We start from the raw sequence: 22,577 nt of genomic DNA, 5'->3' as shown, positions 1-22,577 counted from the left end.
AAATATAAGATAAAAACCTAGACACTGCTTAGAAGTACACATCTTTCTAAATCTGAGTTCAGAATGAGATTTTATCATAAGACTTTATTAAAAATGTTTCTACAATAAATAGGAACTTCACTGCACTTTTTATAGTGTCTCCAGTGTGGGCTTGCTATATAAAAGCATTAATAAAATAAATAGAAATATGCGGTCATAGAAATATGCTGATATTCTGACTTTGTTCAGTGAAAAATATTCAACCATATAAAGTTGGTATACGGACCTTTCAGGAGTCCTCTGTACATTTTATTTATTTTTTGATTGCATGTTACTAGTGGCAGCGAATTTGAGGTGGTCACTCCCAAAAGGAACTGAATTACAAACAGCACATCTACTCTTAATTCAGAAACATGGTTTAAAAGTCAGCTGAGCTGGAGGATTAACATTTTTGTTTGGAGGTCAACTATTCTAAAGCAGACATTATTTGAGTAGAAAATCTTTCTACCTCTGTATAACCTGGGCCAAATTAGAGTTATAGTTTAAAGAAATATTTCCCAAAATGTGCTACTATGTTCTGCCCAAAAAAGAATAGAATAAATTAGTGTCCAACAGTCTTTTCCATGGAGCCTGGCTATAAAATCATTAGGTTGAAAAACAATCAAAATAAGAGTTATGAAGCACCCATAGGACATCATTATTGATACTGAGTTCTCATAGTTTAGCCCTTTGTTCTTTTCCTAAGGCTTTAAGTTGTGGAAATTCAAAATATATGAAAATATTATTGTTTTGAAATATCCATGCATTGTGTGCACAGCTTCCCAGTCCAAATAAAATCCACCTTTTAACATTGGTAATCATGTAAAGGAATTATTTGAAAAACAAAGTCATATATAAGTAAAGGAGCTAATTTTCTCCAAAGTAGTTTTAATTTTGTCAATTAAATGTTAAAGAACACATTTCAAACTGGTGTCATTGTCTATTAACTCTCTGACTATCCATCATTATAGAGCAGACTAAATTGTTAATGAGGTATTTGTAGATGGAGCCAGAAAAATTATACCATTATTATATAAAAATACGTTTATGTTTTACCACGTTAAGTAAGAAAAGTGAGGCAAACAAACAAAATGAGGACAAGCTACTGAGGTAGAAGAAAAATATAAAGCCTTTGGGAAAAGTGGGAATGGGATCACTGATTTGCATTTTGGGAATTACTACTTGATTCATCTTGAGATTCTTAATCTGGATTCTGACTATCCTGGGAGATTTTAGGTGCAGTTTTGTAAGATTTTCAAGATCTATATTGAGTTCTTAGAGTTTAGCCTAGTAATGATTCCTGTACACTGAGTCACGGGGCACACAAAGGTCATAAAAACTGTCAATGGCTTTATGTTATTTCTAATAGATTTCTATACTAGGTGACATTGAGAATAAAAATGGTCAATAGCTGAGCTTGGGCAAAATTGTGTAGTCCTTTGTTAGACTGCTGGCCTAAGTTCTTGAAAATTATAAAAATAAAACCTAGTGATAGATTTTATATATATTAATTCATTTTTCTCTAGTATTTGTGTAGTCAGCAGATACAGAGTTGAATCTTGGGGCATTTATGTATGGTAAGAGGAGATGGGCTGTATTAGTACAGGAACGCCTCTTACTTGGGCAACTAAAATATTCACCTAGGTGGCCTCTGTTTCTACTATTACTCTCCAAATGTTTGTTTTCTGTATAAAAGCTTGAATAATCTTTTTAATTGTTTTAAGAGACAGGATCTTGTTCTGTTGCCCAGGTTCAGTGAAGTGGTGAGTGATCATTGCTCACTACAGCCTTGGACTCTCGGGCTCAAGCAATCCTCCTGCCTTAGCCTCTGAATAGCTAGAACGACAGGTGTGTGCCATACACGGCTAATTTCTCTTTTTATTTTTTTGTACAGCTGGGGTTTTGCTATGCTGTCCAGGCTGGTCTAGAACTCCTGGCCTCAAGCAGTCCTCCTGCCTTTACCTTCCAAGTTGCTGGGATTACAGGCATGAATTACCATGCCAGGCTAGAATAATCTTGTAATAAGTAAAATGGAGATTATTTTATTTCCATCTGCAAAATCTTCCAAAGACTTCCCATCACATTCAAACTAAAATCCAAATTCCTAACCACGTCCAGAATAAACCTTACGTGATCTGGCCCTTTTCTATTTCTCTGACCTCATCTTACATCGCTCTTAGTGACTTACTCTGGTCTTGTGACACTGACATGCTTCTAGTTCTTACAATTTTCTATGTTCTCTCATCAATTGCAAGTGCAATTCCCTCAGCTTGGATCTCTTTTCCCACATATCATTGCATAGCATACTCCATTTCATTCTGATTTTTGCTTTGAGGTCATTAGTCTCACTGTAATCTTTCCTCATTCTCTAAAATAAAAGAACCCTGTCTTCCTAATCGGTCTTCATCTCCTTACCCTGCTTCATTTTTCCTCAGGGAACTTACTACTAACCACAGTTGTAGAAATATATTATTTTCTTTTCCACCTTGGAATGTACTCTCCATGAGGTTAAGAACACTATCAGCTTTATGTACTGAAAGATAGGCTCCTTCAATGCTGCCTAGAACTTAGCAGAAGCTCCTTTTTGTTGTTGCTGTTGAAAGATTGAATGAGTTAATAAATTGAAATATAAAATAAAGTGTCTAGTAGTAACTATATAGAAATAAAATGACTGCATGAATAGACACAATCATTAAATGTTATGAATGCTATATAAGAAAGTTAAGGAAACTATAATGCATGGTTCTGATTTATTTTGAAGATCTATCATAAGTTACACTGAGGAGCAGATATTTAAACAGTAACCTAAAGAATGAATGTGAATTATTTTCAAAGAGTGGAAAGAAAAGCAAGAAAGGTGGAAACCTACAAAGAATATCTGAGGCTAGAAAAACCTAACTGATGAAAGATCTTCATTAATGTGAGGAAAGGTTAGGTAGTCAACAAAAAAGAAAAACTAAAATGTTAAAATTTCAATACAAATAACAAACAATAAAGAAAGAAATAATTTAGAAGATTTAAACTAAAATTATATAATGGTTTAATCCTGAATGGAGTGTTTGCTTTTTAACTTTTTTGATGGGTTATATTGCCAAATTGTATATATAAATATATATTTATGTTAAAAAAATTTTTTAATTGTTAAAAGTGTATACACTATCTATATGTTTTCTATATGTTTATTTTTTCTTTCTTTTTTTTTTTTTTTTTGAGACAAAGTCTCACTCTGTTGCCCAGGCTGGAATGTAGTGGCGCAATCTCCACTCACTGAAACATCCCCCTCCTGGGTTCAAGCAATTCTCCTGTCTCAGCCTCCCAACTAGCGAGGATTACAAGTGTGCACCACCAAGCCCGGCTAATTTTTGTATTTATTGTAGAGACGGGGTTTCACCAATTTGGCTAGGCTGGGTTCAAACTCCTGACCTTAGGTGATCCACCCATCTCGGCCTCCCAAAGTTCTGGGATTACAGGCCTGAGCCACCACACCTGGCCTCTGTCTATACATTTCTAATAGCTAAAATAATATATATGTAATGTAAAACATTTGAAAAAGTCAGAAAAACACAAGAAAATAATATTTTCCATACATATTAGTTAATTTAAAATTACTGTTTTCCTGGCATTTTGATATATATTATCTCATGATTTTTATATATCTGTCTCTAAATATCTTTTGATATAAAAAGCAACAAATATGCAAATAAATTTGTGTTATAAAAGTATATTATTGCTGTGCCTGACTTTGGCCAAATGCCTGAGAAGCAATGTGTGAATTATTTCTGTATTTTGAAATAATTTTTACTTTTTAATATGTTGCAAACATTTATTATGTCAAAGATATTCTCATATAAAATGAAGTTTATTGACTCTACGGTAGTATATATTATTGCATAACACATAAGTTTAACCAGTATCCTCTTAAAGATTTATTTATTTATATTTCCCCATGTCAGCATAAGAAAAATTTGCTCATAAAAATATTTTAAATATACTAATTAAAAACTATAATAAACTTTCTGTGCATATATTTGACTATGTCTTTAAAATAAATACTTAGAAATGAAACCATTGAATCTAAATATATTAACAACATTAAAAATTTAAAACAGGCTTTCTCTTATACAACAAATTATCACAATAAAGTGAACATAAAATTGATTAATATACTATGCATCTTGCACAATTTTTAATGGCATAAATATTGCTTAGATTTAGTAACCATCAGTAACTAATGCTTTTAAAAACTATTGCTTGAACAACAGATATTGTAGATTATAATCATGTGGAATAAAGGCTATTAAAATGTTAAGAATGGATATTACCTGCCCTTCCAATATTAATGCCAGTGGTAATAGGAAAAAACAGTTTTGGATAAAAAGCATAATATTATTAAACTCTGGATTTGCTCAGTGATGCTTAGACTTATAGCAACAAATGCAAAGTATAAAACTACATTTATTGTTGAAATTCCTGGAAGAAAAATAACTGAGTTTGCTATATTTTATTATAAAAGTAATAGTTTCACTTGGGAGAAAATGGTTAGAAACTAAAAAGTCCTAAACTTTCTTATTCATAACCATTTTTACTCATTTGCTCTTTTGCATCAGAGTTTTTTCTTTTTTTCTTTCTATTTTTTTTGACACGGAGTATCGCTCTATTGCCCAGGCTGGAGTGCAGTGGCAGTCTCGGCTCACTGCAAGCTCCACTCCTGGGTTCAGGCCATTCTCCTGCCTCAGCCTCCGGAGTAGCTGGGGCTACAGACGCCTGCAACCACGCCCGGCTAATTTTTTGTATTTTTAGTAGAGGCGTGGTTTCACCATGTTAGCCAGGATGGTCTCGATCTCCTGACCCCGTGATCCACCCACCTCGGCCTCCCAAAGTGCTGGGATTATAAGCGTGAGCAACCGCACCCGGCCGCATCAGAGTTTTCTAATAATTTTTTTTTTTTTTTTCTGAGACGGAGTCTTGCTCTGTCGCCCAGGCTGGAGTGCAGAGGCAAGATCTTGGCTCACTGCAACCTCCGCCTCCTGGGTTCAAGCAATTCTCCTGTCTCAGCCTCCCGAATAGCTGGGACTACAGGCGCCAGTCACCATGCCCGGCTAATTTTTGTATTTTTAGTACAGACGTGGTTTCACCATATTGGTCAGGCTGGTCTTGAACTCCTGACCTCAGGTTATCTGCCTGCCTTGGCCTTCCAAAGTGCTAAGATTACAGGTGTGATCCACTGCGCCTGGCCATAACTTTTAAAAAAATATAGTTTATATTATAAAAGAGAACTGTACTTATTCCCAAAATAATTTTATAAATAGGAGAGCAAAATTATACTCGTTAGCAATGTTGAGATGATTCATTTATCTGCTTTTTTGCTTATTTGAATATCATTTTGTGAATATTAAATGTCGAAAATTTCAATGAGCTGAATTGCATTTCTTTAATTACTAAAGTCTTTTTTGCATATATGTATTAGTCACTGTCATCTGTGCATTTGTAAATAAATTATTCTATTCATAAAATTTATCAATTTTTCTGTTTAGTTGTTGCTATTCTAAACGGATCATTTTATCTGCATCTATTATTTAGGCAGGAGAAAAAAATAAGAAAAAGCAGGTAACTAATTATATATTATTAGTAAATATGGAAGCACTTAATGTAAACAGTGTAGACAAAAACAATTTTACAAGTTATGTTTTTGACTAAGTTATGATTTGTTAGATAATAAACATATACTCTCTTGGAAAAAATGAAGTAATAATAATGTTTTATGGATATTTGTTTTTACCAGATGTTCAGACATGATTAAAAATATATACTCTAGAAGTGATTTCAGCAAGATGTCAGGATAGGAAGCTCTGAACTCTTCTTCCCTGACAGACACACTGACTCAACAGCAGTACATTAATCAATTATTTTTATGAGAAATTTAGAAACAAGCTTAGAGACTCCTGTACCCTAGGCAAGTGAGAAACCAGCCACTTCACAACTGGTAGAAGCAGTGGAGATACCTCTTGCCATAATACCCATACCCAGCACAAATCCATAAGATCAAGATGGAAGCCCTGCTCCCAGCTTCTCCTTGAGAAGCAAAGGAGTTAGAATGCACATTTGGTATCCCAAATTTTCGGCATGTTACCTGAGAGACTGTCTTCAGTCTTGCTGGTCCCAAAGAGCTGACAGCATCTGGCATATGGTATCTGCTGATGGCTATGGAGAATAAAATGTTGTCTTGAAATAGTGAGTAGGCACGCAGTATAGCTCTACCCCTTGGCTAAACACAGGACTAGTGGGCAAATAACTCCAGTTACCAGTTTCTCTCTGGAGAGGAAAAAAGTCAAACCATAAAGTGTTCCAACTTTTCTGGTAGGTCCTTAAGGAATTAACTTCTGCCCCACCTGTCTTGCCATGCTAACAGGATCTGGCATACTCTAGATGCTTGAGGGCTGCTAGCAATAAAGACAATGGTTCAAACTACCACAAAGATTTGAGTGGTCAGGAAGATTGGTGAAGGTCTTGGCTTATAATAGGCCAATACACAAATACTGGGAGAGGTGGCAGGTTTTGTGTTTGTTTCTTTGTTTTAAATGTAGGCACCAACACAAAGAGGAAAACATGAAGAATGAGAGAAATGAGATCCAAAGGGACAAGACAAATCTCCAGAAATTGATTCTTATGAAATGGAGGTATATTAATTATCTGACAAATAATTCAAAATAACCATCATAAAAATGCTCAACTAGCTCAGGAAAATAATGCAAAAATAAAGTAAGAATTCTTTCAAAGAAATAGAAAATGTAAAAAGAAACCAACAGAAATCTTAGGGCTAAAGAATACAATACTCAACTAAAAAAATTCAAGAGGAGTTAACAGCAAACTATAGCAAGCAGAAATAAAAGACTAAGTGAACTTAAAGATAGGTCATATGATATTATACAGTCAAAAGAGCAAACACAGAGAAGAACGAAAAAGAATAAAAATAGCTTAAAAGACTTATGGGACACTCTCAAGCAGACCAATATATGCATATGGAAATACCAGCAGGAGAAGAGAGATAAGCACCAGAAAGCTTACTCAAAGAAATAACAGCTGAAAACTTTGTAAATCTGTGTAGGAGATGGACATTCAGGCTTAAGAATCCTAAAGGATTCCAAGTAAAATAAACCCAAGGAAATTTACACCTTGGGTTCACACACCAAGACACATTATAATCAAATTGTCAAAAACAAAGAGAGAATTATTAAAGCAGCAAGAGAAAAGTGACTTGTGATGTATAAGGGAACCTTGACAATACCATCATGAAATTTTTCTGCAGAAACGTTGCAGTCCAGAAGGGATTAGAATGTTGTAGGGTCAAATTGCTGAAAGAAAAAAATAATTGTCAATGAGGAATTCTATAACTAGTAAAAAATGTCCTTCGAAAATTTAAAGAAAACAAAGACTTTCCCAGCCCCTATCCCCCAAAATTGAGCAAGTTCATCACTACTAGACCTTCATTAAAAGAAATATTAAAGGGGAATTCTCATCTTGAAAAGAAAAGATGCTAATCAGCAACAGAGCATAAAAACATATAAAACTCTCTGGTAAAGATAAATACGTTGACATACAGAATACTCCATTACCGTCACAATGAAGTACATATTATTTTTTAATTCTAGTATAAAAGTTAAAAGGAAAAATTATTACAACTAAGTATGAATGAAAATATGTTAACAGATAAGCAATATAAAGAGCTTAAATTGTCACATGAATAACATAAATTGTGTATAGGGAGGAAGAAGTTAAAGTGTATAGTATTTGTATATGACTAAGTCAAGCTATTTCAGTTTAAAATAGACTGCTATAATGTATTTTACATTAGACACATGGTAGCCTCATGAAAATACCTGTATAAATGTTACACAAAAGATAAGGTGAAAGGAATACAGAAATATGTAAACAAAACAATCGCAAGGGAAGACAGCAAGAGAGGACAAGAGGAACAAAATAACTATGAGACAAACAGAAAACAAAAAAGCAATAATAAATCCTTCCCTTTAAATAATTACCTTCAACATAGATATATTAAACTCCTTCCATCAAAAGACAGAGTAGCTTAATGGAAGGAAAAAAAGGAATATCCAATTTTCTCCTCTCTGTAACAGATTTACTTTAGATCTAAAAATCACACAGGCTGAAAATGATGAGGTGAGAACAGATAATTCTTGCTAACTGTAACCAAGACATAATAGTAGTGGCTATTGAAGGGCGACAGGCTAGTCAGAGACGACACCGGTGGCAGCCAAGAGATCTTTATTGGAGAGGTAGAGGTCAGGTCGCGCAGGGGAGAGAGAGAAGAGAAGAGGAGAGAAAGAGAGCTGCTGGCGTGCTGGGTTTTATATCCCTTGGGCCTACGTGGGGCGGGCTCAAGGGAAGGCGGGAGATGCTTCTTTCTGATTGGCCCTTCTTTGGCGGGTTCAGACAGTGCCTGGTCAAGGAGGGGAGAAGAACCCGGAACCGGCGCCATTAAGGTACCCCTGTTGCCTAACAGCTATACTTATATCAGACAAAATATAGTTTAAGTAAAAAAAAAGAAAGTAGGTGACATTATATAATAAAAGGGTCACTCCTTGAGAAAGATATAACAGTTGCAAACGTATATGCAACCAATATCAGAGCACCTAAACATAAAGCAAACAGTGACAGTACTGAAGGGAGGAATTGAACAACAATACAATGATACTAAGAGACTTCACTACCCATTTTCAATAAGAATAGAGCAACTAGGCAGAAAGTCAACAAAGAAATGCAGCTTTTAACTACACTACAGACCAAATGGACCTAACAGACATAAACAGAGCATTCTACCCAACAACAGCAGAATGCACGTTTCTCTAGTGCAAAAAGAACGTTATTCAGGGCTGGGCATGGTGGCTCACTCCTGTAATCCCAGCATTCTGGGAGGCCGAGGTCGGAGGATCACTTGGGGTCAGGAGTTGGAGACCAGCCTGGCTAACATGGCGGAACCCTGTCTCTAAAAAAATACAAAAATTAGCGGGTTGGTGGCCCGCTCCTGTAATCCCAGCTACTCCAGAGGCTGAGGCACGAGAATCGCTTAACCTGGGAGGTGCAGGCTGCAGTGAGCCGAGATGGTGCTACTGCCCTCCCGCTGAAAAAGGGAAGTTCCCTTATCCCCCACATAGGAGGTGTGACAGGGGTGTGGCTTGTTCCTTTGGTCGCCCTGCTGCTCAAAGCACTAGGGGGAGCGTACACAGGGCAGGCGCAGAGGCCATGGGGAGCATTTTTGGGCTCCGGCCCCAGGGCAGCATCTACGGTGAGTGTCTGTGACTCCTGAAGCCCTAGTGGGCGTGTGTTACAATGTTCCCTTTTCGCTTTGCTGTCTGCAAATGGCTTGTGTTAATCAGCTCAATAGACCCTCTGCCTTATAGCAAAGGCAGAGGGCCAGTGTGACAGTTTTCTGTATCCTGAGGTCTTGCCCAGGATGCCAAGAAAATAGGATTACATGTGGGCTTGTAGGATGGATGCAAGGCTTTATTGAGTGGTAGAGGTTGCTCTCAGCAAGATGAATGGGGTGCTGGAAGGCGGGGATGGAGTGGAAGGTGATCTTGCCCTGGAGTCCGGCTGTTCTCAGCTGAGGTTCAGAGGCCTCTTCCCTCCCTTTGTGCCATGCGGCCCTGCTGCTCTCTGCCACTCTCTGCATCTCTGTTCCTCTACTCTTCTGGATGTTCGGCCACTTGTGTCTACGCTCGCTAAGGTCTCAGGTTTATATAGACACAGGATGGGGGCATGGCAGGCCAGAGTGGTCTTGGAAAATGAAACATTTGGGCTTGAAAACATTAGTACCTGTTTTTCACTTAGGTCCATGGGCACAAGCCCAGGGTGGAGCCCTCGCCAGAGACCCTGCCCTTCTCTACCCAGCACTTCTCTGCCCTGCTTCGGTATTACAGCCATCACACCCTGGCAACAAAGGGAGACTCTGTCTCCAAAAAAAAAAAAAAAATTCTTGGGATAGATCACGTTACATTACAAAACAAGTCCTAACAAACTTAGGGAAATTTAAATCATAGGAAGTATCTTCTCTGGTCACAATAAAATGAAACTAGAAATTAATAAAAGAAGGAAACTGAAAAATGTACAAATATTAAAAGCAACACTTTTAAACAACCAACAGGTCAAAGGAAAAATCTAAAGAGAAATTAGAAAAAAACTTGCAACAAACAAACATGCAAACACATCATTCTTCACTTACGGGATGCAACGAAAGTATCACTAAGAGGGAAGCTTACAGCAATAAACACCTACATTAAAAAAGAAGAAAGATCTCAAACAACTTAACTTTATATCTCAAGGAACTAGAAAAGGAAAAACAAATGAAACTCAATTTATCATAAAGAAGAAAATAATAAAGAATAAAGCATCCTTTCGGCCGGAACCGCCATCTTCCAGTAATTCACCAAAATGACAAACACAAAGAGAAAGAGGAGAGGCACCCGATATATGTTCTCTAGGCCTTTTAGAAAACATGGAGTTGTTCCTTTGGCCACGTATATGCGAATCTGTAAGAAAGGTGATATTGTAGACATCAAGGGAATGGGTACTGTTCAAAAAGGAATGCCCCACAAGTGTTACCATGGCAAAACTGGAAGAGCCTACAATGTTACCCAGCATGCTGTTGGCATTGTTGTAAACAAACAAGTTAAGGGCAAGATTCTTGCCAAGGGAATTAATGTGCATATTGAGCACATTAAGCACTCTAAGAGCCAAGATAGCTTCCTGAAACGCGTGAAGGAAAATGATCAGAAAAAGAAAGAAGCCAAAGAGAAAGGTACCTGGGTTCAACTAAAGCGCCAGCCTGCTCCACCCAGAGAAGCACACTTTGTGAGGACCAGTGGGAAGGAGCCTGAGCTGCTGGAACCTATTCCCTATGAATTCATGGCATAATAGGTGTTAAAAAAAAATAATAATAATAAAGGACCTCTGGGCTGTAAAAAAAAAAAAAAAAAAGAATAAAGCACAAATGAATAAATTAGAGAATAGAGAAAGCAATACAAAAAAGAAAACCAACAAAACTAAGAGTTGGTTTTTCAAAAAGATAAACAAAATGGACAAACGTTTAACTAAACTAAAAAAAAGATGATAAATCTCAAAATATAAATTCAGAAATTAAAGAGGGGATAATATGACTGTTGCCACAGTAATACAAAGGATAATAACAAATACATATGAATGATTATACTCAAACTCAATAACCTAGAAAAAATGGAAAACTTCATACAACCCACCAAAACTGAGTCATTAAAATACAGAAAATCTGAACAGACCAATAAGTAAGCAAGTTAAATCAGTAATCGAAAACTTCCAAACAAAGAAAAGTTCAGGACCAGACAGCTTAACTAGCAAATTCTATCAAACATTTAAAGAATAATTAATGCCATTTTTTCTCAAACTCTTCTGAAATTTGAAGAGGAGAGAACAAAACTAAAACCATTTAATGAGGCCAGCATTACACTGATATAGAAGCCAAACAAAACACTATAAGAAACCTTTAGGCCAATATCCCAGATGAACATAAATCCAAATATCCTCAACAAAACACTAGCAAATCAAATTTAGCAGCACATTAAAAGGATTATACACCATGACCACATGGGATTTATCCATAGGATGTAAGGTTGAGTGGACATATGAAAATCAATTAATTTGTTATATCACATTAGCAAAATGAAGACTAAAATCACACACCCAAATAGATCCAGAAAAACCATTTGATAAAATTCAACACCATTTTATGATAACAACTCTCAACAAACTAGGAATAAAAGTAAATTACTGAATATTAGGCCATATATGACAAGCCCAGAGCTAACATCATGTTCAGTGTTAAAAAATTGAATGCGTTTCTACTAAGATCAAGATCAATACAAGGATGCTCTTGTCACTTAAAAACTATTCCTGTTTGCAGGTTCTATATACAGAAAATCCTAAAGACTACCAAAAATCCGTGAGAACTAATGAATAATCTTGGTAGGGTTTTAGGATACAAAATCAACATCCCAAAATTAGTGGTGTTTCTATATACAAGTATCTATCTGAAAAGGAAATTAGGAAAATACTCTTTTTACAATAGCGTCAAAGTAAAAAAAAAAAAATAGAATAAACAAAGAAAGTGAAAGACTAATACATTTAAAACTATTAAAAAAAGTGAAAGAAATGAAAGACATTTTAAAAAATGGGAAAACATTCCATGTTCATGTACTAGAACTTGTGATATTTTGAAAACGTCCATACTACCCAAAGCAATCTACAGATTCAATCAATCTCTGTCAAAATTTCAATGTCATTTTTATAGAAATAGAAAATTCTAAAATTTATATAAAACCACGAAAGATCTCAAATAGCCAAATAATTTTGATAAAGAACAAAGCTGAAGGCATCGCACTTTCTGATGTCAAAATATATTCAAAAGATATAGTAACTAATAGTATGATGCTGGCATACGAACATATAGACCCGTGAAACAGAACAGAGAGCCCATAAATAAGTCCATGCATATACAGCCACTGATCTCTGACAAGGGTGCCAAGAATACACAATGGGGAAAGTATAGTCTGTTATTAAAAATGATGCTGAGAAAGCTGGATATCCACACACATGCAAAAAAAAACGCAATCAGACTTTTTTGTTACACAATATACAAAAATCAACCAAAAACAGATTAAAGACTTAAACGTTAGACCTGAAATTGTAAAACTTTTATGAGCAAATATAGTAGAAAAATTTCACAATATGGACCTTTGCAATGATTTCATGAATATGACACCAAAACCACAAGCAACAAAAACAAATACAGAACAAGAGAAACGAAATTAAATGTAAAAGCTTCTCCTCAGCAAAGTAAACCATGACTAGAGTGGAAAGACACCCTACTAAAAGGTGGAAAATATTTGCAAGCCATATATCTGATGAGGTTTGAAGTCCAAAATTATTTAAAGAACTCCTATAACTCAATAGCAAAAATACTGATAACCCAATTTTACGAATGGGCTAAGTGCTTGAGTAGACATTTCTCCAACAAAAATACGAAAACTCAACAGTTATATAAAAAGATACTCAACAGCACCTGCTTCATGGAAATGCAAATCAAAATTACAATGAGATATCACTACATACCTGTTAGAATGGCTATCATCAAGAATACAAAAAATAAGTATTGGCACACCTGTAGAGAACTTAAAACCCTTGTTCATTGTGTTGGGAATGAGAGATGGTGCGATCACTATGGAAAACAATATGAAGGTTCTTCAAAAAACCAAAAATATGACTATGCTATTATCTAGCAAGTAAATTTCTGGATGTTTACCTCAAACAATTTGAAATCAGGATCTCAAAGAGATATTAGCACTCTCGTATTTATTGAAGCATTATTTAAAATAATCAAGATGAGAAAACAACCTAAAAGTCCCCTGAAAGGGAAGTGGATTTTTAAAAATGTGATGTATACATACAATGAAACATTATTCAGCCTTAAAAAAATGAAATCCTACAATATGTGACAACATGAATGAAACTTGAGGACATTAGCTGAGTGAAATAAGCTACACGAAAGGACAAATACAAATACTGCATGATTTCACTTACATAAGGCCTCTAACACAATGGAAGCTCACAGAAGGAAAGCTTAGAATGGCAGTTGTCAGGGACTGAGGGAAAAGAAAATGAGTTGTTCAATGAGTATAAAGTTTAAAGTTCCAGCCACACAAGATAAGTAAGTTCTAAGACCACATGTATAACATAGTACGTATAGTTATCCATGCAGTAATGTGCCCTTAAAATTTTTTTAGAAGGGTAGTCCTCGTGTTAAATGGTCTTACAATGATAATAATAATAATAATAATAATAATAATAATAATAATAATATACTCTAACAATTACAATGACATTGAGCAAAAATTTATCTTTTCTATGAGCTTTATTACTATAGGTTAGTTAAGACTTTAGCTCATTTTTTACATTTTTTTTTTGCAAGAGAAACAGAAAAAAAGTTTCATTTTCAATAAAGTCACTCCATTCTAATGGTTTTACAATATCAATGACCACAGCTATTGTTTCACATTGCTATATAATAACAAAATATAATTATAAATTGATTCACTGTTAATTAATGTAAAATTTTCCCCATTTTTCAATAGCAAATCTAATTTTCAATTACTAATATTCTTGGGTCTCCACAATATCTTTCCAATGTATCATAGTTGCTAAATTTCTCATTGTAGTAAGTGTAGCATATATATTTATCATCATCTGAAATAACATGAATTTCTATCAAATGCAATACTGAACCACAGGGTGAAACCTAGTAGTTGTAACGTGTTTAAAAAGACTATATATATATATATATAATATATATATACACATATATATATATATACACATATACATATGCAGTAAAAACAGTAACAAGTTTCAGTAGAACATTTTAGAGTGACAAAACACACAATGGAGACAATCTTTCATAATAAAATGAAGAAAACATCCTAAGAAATGCACATATGTTTTGGAAATTCATAGAGAGACCCATAATTGTGTCCTAGCTGGAAGTATGGTCATATTATTCTGGATGATTACTTATGGTCAATCCTTTTCACATTTTATTTGTATTTCGATAACAAAGACTTAAAATAAATGTTAAAGAAAGATTTAAAGAAAAATGAGTTCTAAAAGACTGTGTTAGAAGGAGAAAAACAACCTTCTTTTTCCAGTGTGAGATCTTAGGAAGATCAAAGGCTTATGTTAACATTTATGTACCACTTTGGCATAACTATTCTGACTCATTTCCAACCAGTTTCTCAAAAGAGCCTGGTTAGAATGCTAGGTGTGAAACTGTGACTGAATAGCAATCGGAGAAGCTGAGGCTAGCCAGGTTCTTTAATTAAGGCGTATAAATAATGAAACATGAAACAAAGAAAGAGAACAAAACCAAAACTCACAAAAATCATATCCTGAAAAGCATATATATATATATATACACACACACACACACACACACGCAAAACTGGTTTCTGAAGGATATAGCATGGTTAAAGATCTTCTTTTGAAGTATTATTCATCTCTAGCTTCGTAATTGAGTTCGCATAATCTCCATTTCTATTTGCTCAATTCTTCACATTCTTCTGCCTTAAGATAAATCTCTTTTTGATTCCTGTACAACTCTAATTTGACTGGAATGTTTTGGCACTGCCAATGAGACTACTCTGAAAATAAATTTTATTGAGGTATAATTAGCAAAATGTCTTATTACCTCCGTTGTAATTCTTTCCAACTCTCCTTAGAATTCTTCTAAACCCACCTTAAGGAACCCACTTATCTACTTTTTGTCACTATAGATTGGTTGGCATTTTGTATAATTTTATATAAATAGAATAATATATCAAATCTTTTGTTTGTTTAGCTTATTTCCCTCAGCATTATTTATTTAGATTCATCCATACTGTAGTGTGTATGTATATTCTTTTTTACTGCAGAGTAGTATCCCATTGTATAGATGTAACAGTCTGTTCATACCTGTACCTATTGGTAGACATTGTATTTATTTCCAGTTTGGAGCTATTACAAAGAAACTTGTTGTAAACCTTAATGCACAGATCTTTGTATGGATATCTGGACTATGGAATGATTGGATCATACATTCGTATATAAACTTTTTAAGCATCTGCCAAACTGCTTTTCAAGTGATTGTGTTATTTTAAATTCCTGTCAGCAGTTTATGAGAATTCTGAATTCTTCATATCTTTTTGAGCACATTTTGTAGGTTTTTTTTTTTTTTTTCCTTTGAGACAGGGTCTCATTCTACAGCACAGGCTGGAGTGCGTCAGCACAACCTTGTCTCACTGTAGCCTCAACCTCCCGGGCACAAGCTATCCTCCCACCACAGCCTCCCTCCCACATAGCTGGGACTATGGGACTACAGGCGAGCACCACACCCCGCTAATTTTTATATTTTTTGGAGAGACAGGTTTCACCATGTTGCCCAGACTGGTCTCAAATTCCTAGGCTCAAGCCATCCACCCAGCTCAGCCTCCCAAAGTGCTGGGATTACAGGTTTGCACCACTGCATCTAGCCTGTGTAGTATTTTTAATTGTAGCCATTCTAATAATTGTGTGTTGGAATTTTGTTGTAGATTTTATTAGTATAGTCATAACCACTAGTGATGTTAAATTCTATTTCCTGTGCTTATTTGCCATCTGTATACAGCTGAACCTAGAACAATGCAGGGGTTGCAGCACCGACCCCTGCATAGTCAAAAATTTACTTACTACTTTCGATTGATCAAACTTAACTATTAATAGCCTACGTTGACCAGAAGTCTTACCAATAGCATCAACAGTCAATATACACAGATTTTTGTTACATGAATATATACTGTAAATTTACTTATTTTATTATTAATACAATAAAGTGAGATAGAGAAAATAATGTTCTTAAGAAAACCATAAGAAAGATAAAATACACTTACTATTCAATAAGTGGAAGTGGAGCATCATAAAGGTGTTCAACCTCATTGTCTTCACACTGACTAGGCAGAGGAGGAGGAAGAGGGTTAGTCTTGCTATCTCAGGGGTGGCAGAGAAGAAAGAAGTAGAGGAGATAGAAGGGGAAGCAGGAGACACAGGAACACTCAATGTAACTCTTACTGAAACGAATCCCCGTGTAAGTGGTCCCATGCAGTTCAAGCCTGTATTGTTCAAGGATCGACTGTACCATCTTTGATGAAGAAGTTCATTTTATCAGTTCATTTTTTTCAGCATCATCCTTTTGCTGTAGTATCTAAGAAATCTTTTTATAATTTGAGTCACAAAGGTTTTTTTTCCTATGTTATAGAAAATTAAATTTTACATTTTACATTTAAGTCTATGATCCATTTTGTGTCAATTTTTATACAGTGTGAAGCATGTATTTAAGCTTAAATTTTGCATAAGCATATCTAGTGGTTCCCAAATTGTTTACTGAAAAGTTAGTTGTTTTTATATATGTGGGTCACTTTTGTACTCTTCATTTTATTTCAATTATCTATTCATTGAACACAGATGCCATTTTGTCTTTATTACTCTTATTTAAAAATAATTTATAAAATATGTAGGTAATTACATAAATGTATTGGGTTTTCTTAAAGTTTTTTTCTTTAATCTATGCTATGACTTTCACATTTTCATTGAGTTTTAGAATTAATTTGTCAATTTCTACAGAACAAAAAAGACAAACAAAAAAAAAACCTCCTGAGGGTTTGCTTGGTGTTATCTTTAATCTCTACATCAATTTATGAAGACTTAGCATTTTTATAGTAATCAGTTTTCTAATTTATGACTATGGTATAACTCTCCATTATTTGGTTCATCTTTAATTTATCTTAGCAATGTTTCCTGGTTTTGAGTGTAAAGGTCTTGTACATATGTCGTCACTTCCTCTTAAGTGATTTTATATTTTGACACTAAATTGTATTAAAATTTTAATTTCTAATTGCTTGTTGCTAGAATATAAGCACGACTTTTTTATGTTGATTTTGGATCTAGTTTTCTTGCTAAACTCACCTATGATTTCTAGAAATATAAGGGAGCTTCCTTAATTTGATAAAAAGACATTGTGTAAAACTTACCTGTAACCTTATCTTTCCCTCTGAGAATGGGAGGGCACACACACAAAAAATAATAAAATAACATTATCCATGAATTATACTGATTACTTTTTCAAATGTCAAACATGGGATAAACTACACTTGGACATTTTTTCTCCCCTTTTTGAGACCATGTCTCACTCTGCTGCCCAGGCTGAAGTATGGTGGCATGATTTTTGCTCACTGCAGCCTCGACCTCCTGGGTTCAGTTGATCCTCTCACCTCAGCCTCCCAATAACTGGGACTACAGGCACACACCACCTAATTTTTGTATCTTTTGTAGAGATGGAGTTTCACCATATTGTTTAGACTATATTTGGACATTTTATTAGTTCTTAAAGTGGCTGTGGATAAATTACCATGAACTGGCTAGCTTAAAGCAACAGAAATTTATTCTTTTAAGTTTGGAAGTCCAAAATCCAAATCAGTTTAATTCAGTCAAAATCAAGATGTTGGCCAAAATGTGCTCCCTCTGGAGGCTCTAAGAAGAATCTATTCCTTTCCTATTCCAGTTTCTGTTGAGTGTTGGCATTCCTTGTCTTCTGGCTGCATCACTTCAATTCTGGCTTCTGTGGTCATATTACCTTTTCTTCTTTCCGTGTCAAATCCTCCTCTACTTTCCTCTTTCAAGGATATTTTGCATTGCCTTTAGGGTCCACCTAGGTAACATAAAATGGTCATGCCATCTCAAAATCCTTAAACACATCTGCAAAGTCTGTTTTACCATATAAATTAATACTAGTTCCAAGAATTAGGGCATGGATATCTTTTGGGAAGCCATTATACTCCTACCACAGTCTCCCCTGTGAACTCTCAAAATTTATGTCCATGCTAAATGCAAAATGCATTACTGCATTCTCAACATTCTCATAAGCTCAAACAACTACAGTATCAACTGAAGTTCAAAATCTTGTCTAAATATAATCAATTTTAAACTCTCAAATCTTATTATCTAAATTGTCTAAATTATTATAGGGAAGACTCTAAGTAAAATCCATCCTGCACCAAAATTTCTCTCCATTTGTAGATTTGTGGATCTAGAAAACAATTAGTTGTTTCCAAAATACAATGATGAAGGAAGCATAGAATAACAGTTATTTATGTTCTCATTCCAAAACAGACAATCAAGGAAAAAAGGATGACCAATTCCAAAAAATTTTAAATATCCAGTACATTCCATTAGGATTCCAAGTATAGAAATGATCCTCTGTGCCTAATAGTTCTACCCTCTGCACCCACGGCTTCAACCTCTGCATCCGGCCTCTGAGTCATTCTTCCTTATTCTTAAAAGGTAGCACGTGTTTACAGATGAGTAGGTTTATCAGCCCGTTTTCTCGACAACTTGGGAGTCTGGTAGCCATAGGAGTCAATAAACTTATTGCCTTGGAACTGGATGTGGCTGACAGTGGCTCCTGAGAGCCACTTGGCAAATAGGAATTGAGCAAGCCACTAGTTAAATCATTCATAGTTTGAAATTGACCATGTCTGGGGCATTTATATCACAAAAAATTAGTAAAGAATTTAAATCAAAACTTTTTCCCCCTTTCCATTAGGGCTGAGTTACCAATGTACCACTACATATACTGTGTCTAAGTAATTTTTTCTAATTTTCATCACAGCAAACCTAATTAGATCACATTAGTAAGATTTTATATATATATTATATATATTAAATATATTTTATATATATTTATATATATATATATATGAAGTTTCACAAACTGGTGTACAAATTATGTGGCCTTTATATGAAGAACAAGCCATGAAAGAGACAGTGGCCCTTGAAGTCACTTTCTTTGATTAGCAGACCTAGAAATACACAATTGTGTGCTGCTGTTCTGGTAGTAAGTCCAACAGTGTTTATCGCATGCCATCTACCAGGTAATTTAATATGTGAAAAACAAAGCATGTTTATTTCTTAGAGTCTTTTAATGTCATCATTTTGGGTGTTTCTTTGGATAACAAAAACACTTTTTTAAACTGCATTGCTTATATATAAACTTAATTAAAATATATAGTGTTGTGTCACAAGGAGCAAATATTGCTGATAGAAAAACAATAACTACACATGAAATAATTCAAGAAGAATGTAAAGCGTAATATCCAGGAGTGGGTAGAAGAAAACCTGAACCAAACCCAACGGCACAGAGGATATTGTGAATTTATACTAATGAGTCCAGCTAGCCATTACTGTTGAAGAACAGCACTGAATTACACTGCTTGTCCTCAACATTCCTAGAAAGGTCCAAAATAATTGATATCAATCATAAGGGTGTATGTTTTATATTTATCTATCAGCTGGCATCTCATACAAGCCTTATCGAGAAGAATTTATTTTTTCCTGTGGAAGAAAATATTCCAGAAGTTCTTTTATAATTAAAAGATTAACTTTCTAATTTTTAAAGTAATTTTTACATTCTGCTTACTTTTTTTCTATTAGGTAGCAGTTGTAGGTTTTCTTAGTATACAGCATTTTTTTCCCTCATGTTTTTTCACAGTAAGCAAGAAGCTAAAATACCACTTACTTTTCTAGACTTCCATACAACTAGGGATTGCTGTGTGACAAAGTTGTGGCCAATGAGACTCCAGAGGAAGTCCACATTGAGGCTTGGGAAAATATTTGCTTCCTTTTAAATGGAAGAAGTGCTGATTTTTTTTTTCCCTTCCTCCCGCTCCAAAAATGATGTGGTTCTTGGACCTTTGGAAGTCATATTGTATTAGTCTGTTTTCACGCTGCTAATAAAGACATACCTAAGACTGGGAAATTTATAAAGAAAAAGAGGTTTAATGGACTCACAGTTCCACATGGCTGGGGAGGCCTCACAATCACGACAGGATGAGAAAGGCCTTCATGGTGAAAGACCACATGGTGGGGCCGGGCGCGGTGGCTCACGCCTGTAATCCCAGCACTTTGGAAGGCCGAGGCGGGCAGATCACGAGGTCAGGAGTTCCAGACCAGCCTGGCCAATATGGTGAAACCCCGTCTCTACTAAATATACAAAAATTAGTCAGGCGTGGTGGCGCGCGCCTGTAATCCCAGCTACTGGGGAGGCTGAGGCAGAAGAATCGCTTGAACCCGGGAGGCGGAGGTTGCAGTGAGCCGAGATCGCGCCGCTGCACTCCAGCGTGGGCGACAGAGCGAGACTCCGTCTCAAAAAAAAAAAAAAAAGAAAGACCACATGGCGGCTGACAAGAGGGAATAAGAGACAGGCAAAAGGCGTTTCCCCTTTTAAAACCCTCAGATCTCATAGGACTTATTCACTACCACGAGAACAGTATGAGGGAAACCATCCCCACGATTCAATTATCTCCCACCAGATCCCTCCCCACAACACATGGGAATAATGGGAGCTATAAGTCAAGATGAGATTTGGGTGAGGACAAAGCCAAACCATATCACATGTGATGATGAATCACAAAACATTCAAGGACGAAAGACCAATATACAAAGGGATAGTAGATGAGAAAAATGGAAAGCTTCTTAACGGTGATATCGGGCTGCTGAACAAGCCCTAGATTGCCTTCATCAAGAATCCTTCTTAAGAAATTCTATGGTTTAAGACACTATTATCTGGGTTCCCTGTTCTTCCAACTACATCATTTCTAAAAGAACTATAGTTGGATAAATAGGGAGAAGGCGGAAAGACATTTAAAAGGGAAATAAGGAAACAAGGAACAAAGGAAGGAAGGAACAAAGAAAATAAGAAAGTAGGGGAAGGAGAAAGGGAGGGAGGAAGAAAGGGAGAAAGATATTGGCAGTGTTGATAATATTAACTGCTGATAGAGAATATATGGCTAAAAGACAGTGAAGGGTCTCCTGCTGCTACATCACATGAAGTGATTTCATGGCATACTGTAAATTCACTGAACCTGCTACTTCATGTTAACTGACATTTGACCAACTGGAAGTTTCAAAACCCTGGCAGCAAGTTCCAATATCTTCGTATGATTCTGGAGGTTTATTATAGTAACTCAATGCTGTGGCTAAATGAATTCTCCATAAATATTCTTTTGACATGGCGATTACCTCCTAATCTCTCACACAGAAGATGTCAATGTCAGACAAATCTGAAAGGAAGGATGCTGAGACTTTGCTGTGAGAGAAGCAGTGGTAGGAGGGACCATCATGTCCAGGAGCAAAACCCGCAGGAACGCCGGCAAACCCATGGGTGATAGAGACTGGGTGGACGCCAAAATTGCATGTTTTTGCCAGAAACCCCATAGCCTCCTCCCCACCATGTTATTTCAGCCTAAGTAAAGCAGTAACATCCTTTAATAGAGATTTTTGACCAGCGGTGCTTTCCTATTCCCCAACATGCTGGTTACTACTTACTCTCTCATTAAAGTTGTTAGCTCATTAAAGACTAGTAATTTGAGAACCAATTTTCATTTTAGGTCACTAACATAACAGTAGTTTGCAAATAGGCAATTTGTTTGCTAATTCTTCTATATATACTTTTTTTCTTGCAATCTGACTATACAAGTTTCATTTTAAATGCTTTGTTATTGGAAAAAATATATAACTAGATAATGAATATTTTACATTGTTTAAATTTGTATAAGGCATTAGATAATATCAATGTCTTTAAAGATAATATCTACAATTTATTCTAGAACATATTACCTTTTTTAAACATTTCTTTTTAGTGTATATTTACAAGGATACATATTTTTAGTGTATTTGTGCCTACAATGTAATTATTTTATGATATTAGCTAGCATTTATTTGGTATTTATGCCAAGCAGGGGTTTAACACAGGTTAGAAGACTCACCTCACTTAATCCTCAAAACAGCCCTATGAGTTTGTTATGATGACTTAAACTATTAAATATGTGAGAAAACTGAGAAAACTGAGTCAGAGATATATTGAATAACATTCTCAAATACTTATAGCTAAT

At 35.3% G+C, this 22,577-nt stretch overlaps 1 protein-coding gene and 1 long non-coding RNA gene across 2 annotated transcripts in view; one reads left to right on the top strand and one right to left on the bottom strand.

Moving 5' to 3' along the window:
- LOC131383398 (uncharacterized) overlaps nt 1-22,577 on the bottom strand; it is a 90,086-nt gene that overhangs the window by 32,515 nt on the left and 34,994 nt on the right. The window contains exons 3-4 of the long non-coding RNA XR_009213388.1: nt 16,524-16,583; nt 6,149-6,219 (exon numbers count right to left, since the gene is read on the bottom strand). This is a non-coding gene — a long non-coding RNA (uncharacterized LOC131383398). The remainder of the gene's footprint in view (nt 1-6,148; nt 6,220-16,523; nt 16,584-22,577) is intronic.
- On the top strand, nt 10,465-10,950 carry LOC116466426 (large ribosomal subunit protein eL21-like). The gene has a single exon (XM_032754941.2). It carries the CDS (start codon nt 10,468-10,470, stop codon nt 10,948-10,950), a length of 483 nt encoding a protein of 160 aa, XP_032610832.1. The 5' UTR covers nt 10,465-10,467.

Source organism: Hylobates moloch, unplaced genomic scaffold (assembly GCF_009828535.3).
Source record: "Hylobates moloch isolate HMO894 unplaced genomic scaffold, HMol_V3 SCAFFOLD_4, whole genome shotgun sequence".
NCBI lineage: Eukaryota > Metazoa > Chordata > Mammalia > Primates > Hylobatidae > Hylobates > Hylobates moloch.
The sequence above is the reverse complement of the archived record's forward strand: the minus strand, read 5'-3'. Positions and strand labels throughout refer to the sequence as shown.

Coding starts and splice junctions, on each gene's coding strand:
- LOC116466426 (XM_032754941.2), top strand. CDS start 10,468: ATGACAAACACAAAGAGAAAGAGGAGAGGCACCCGATATATGTTCTCT.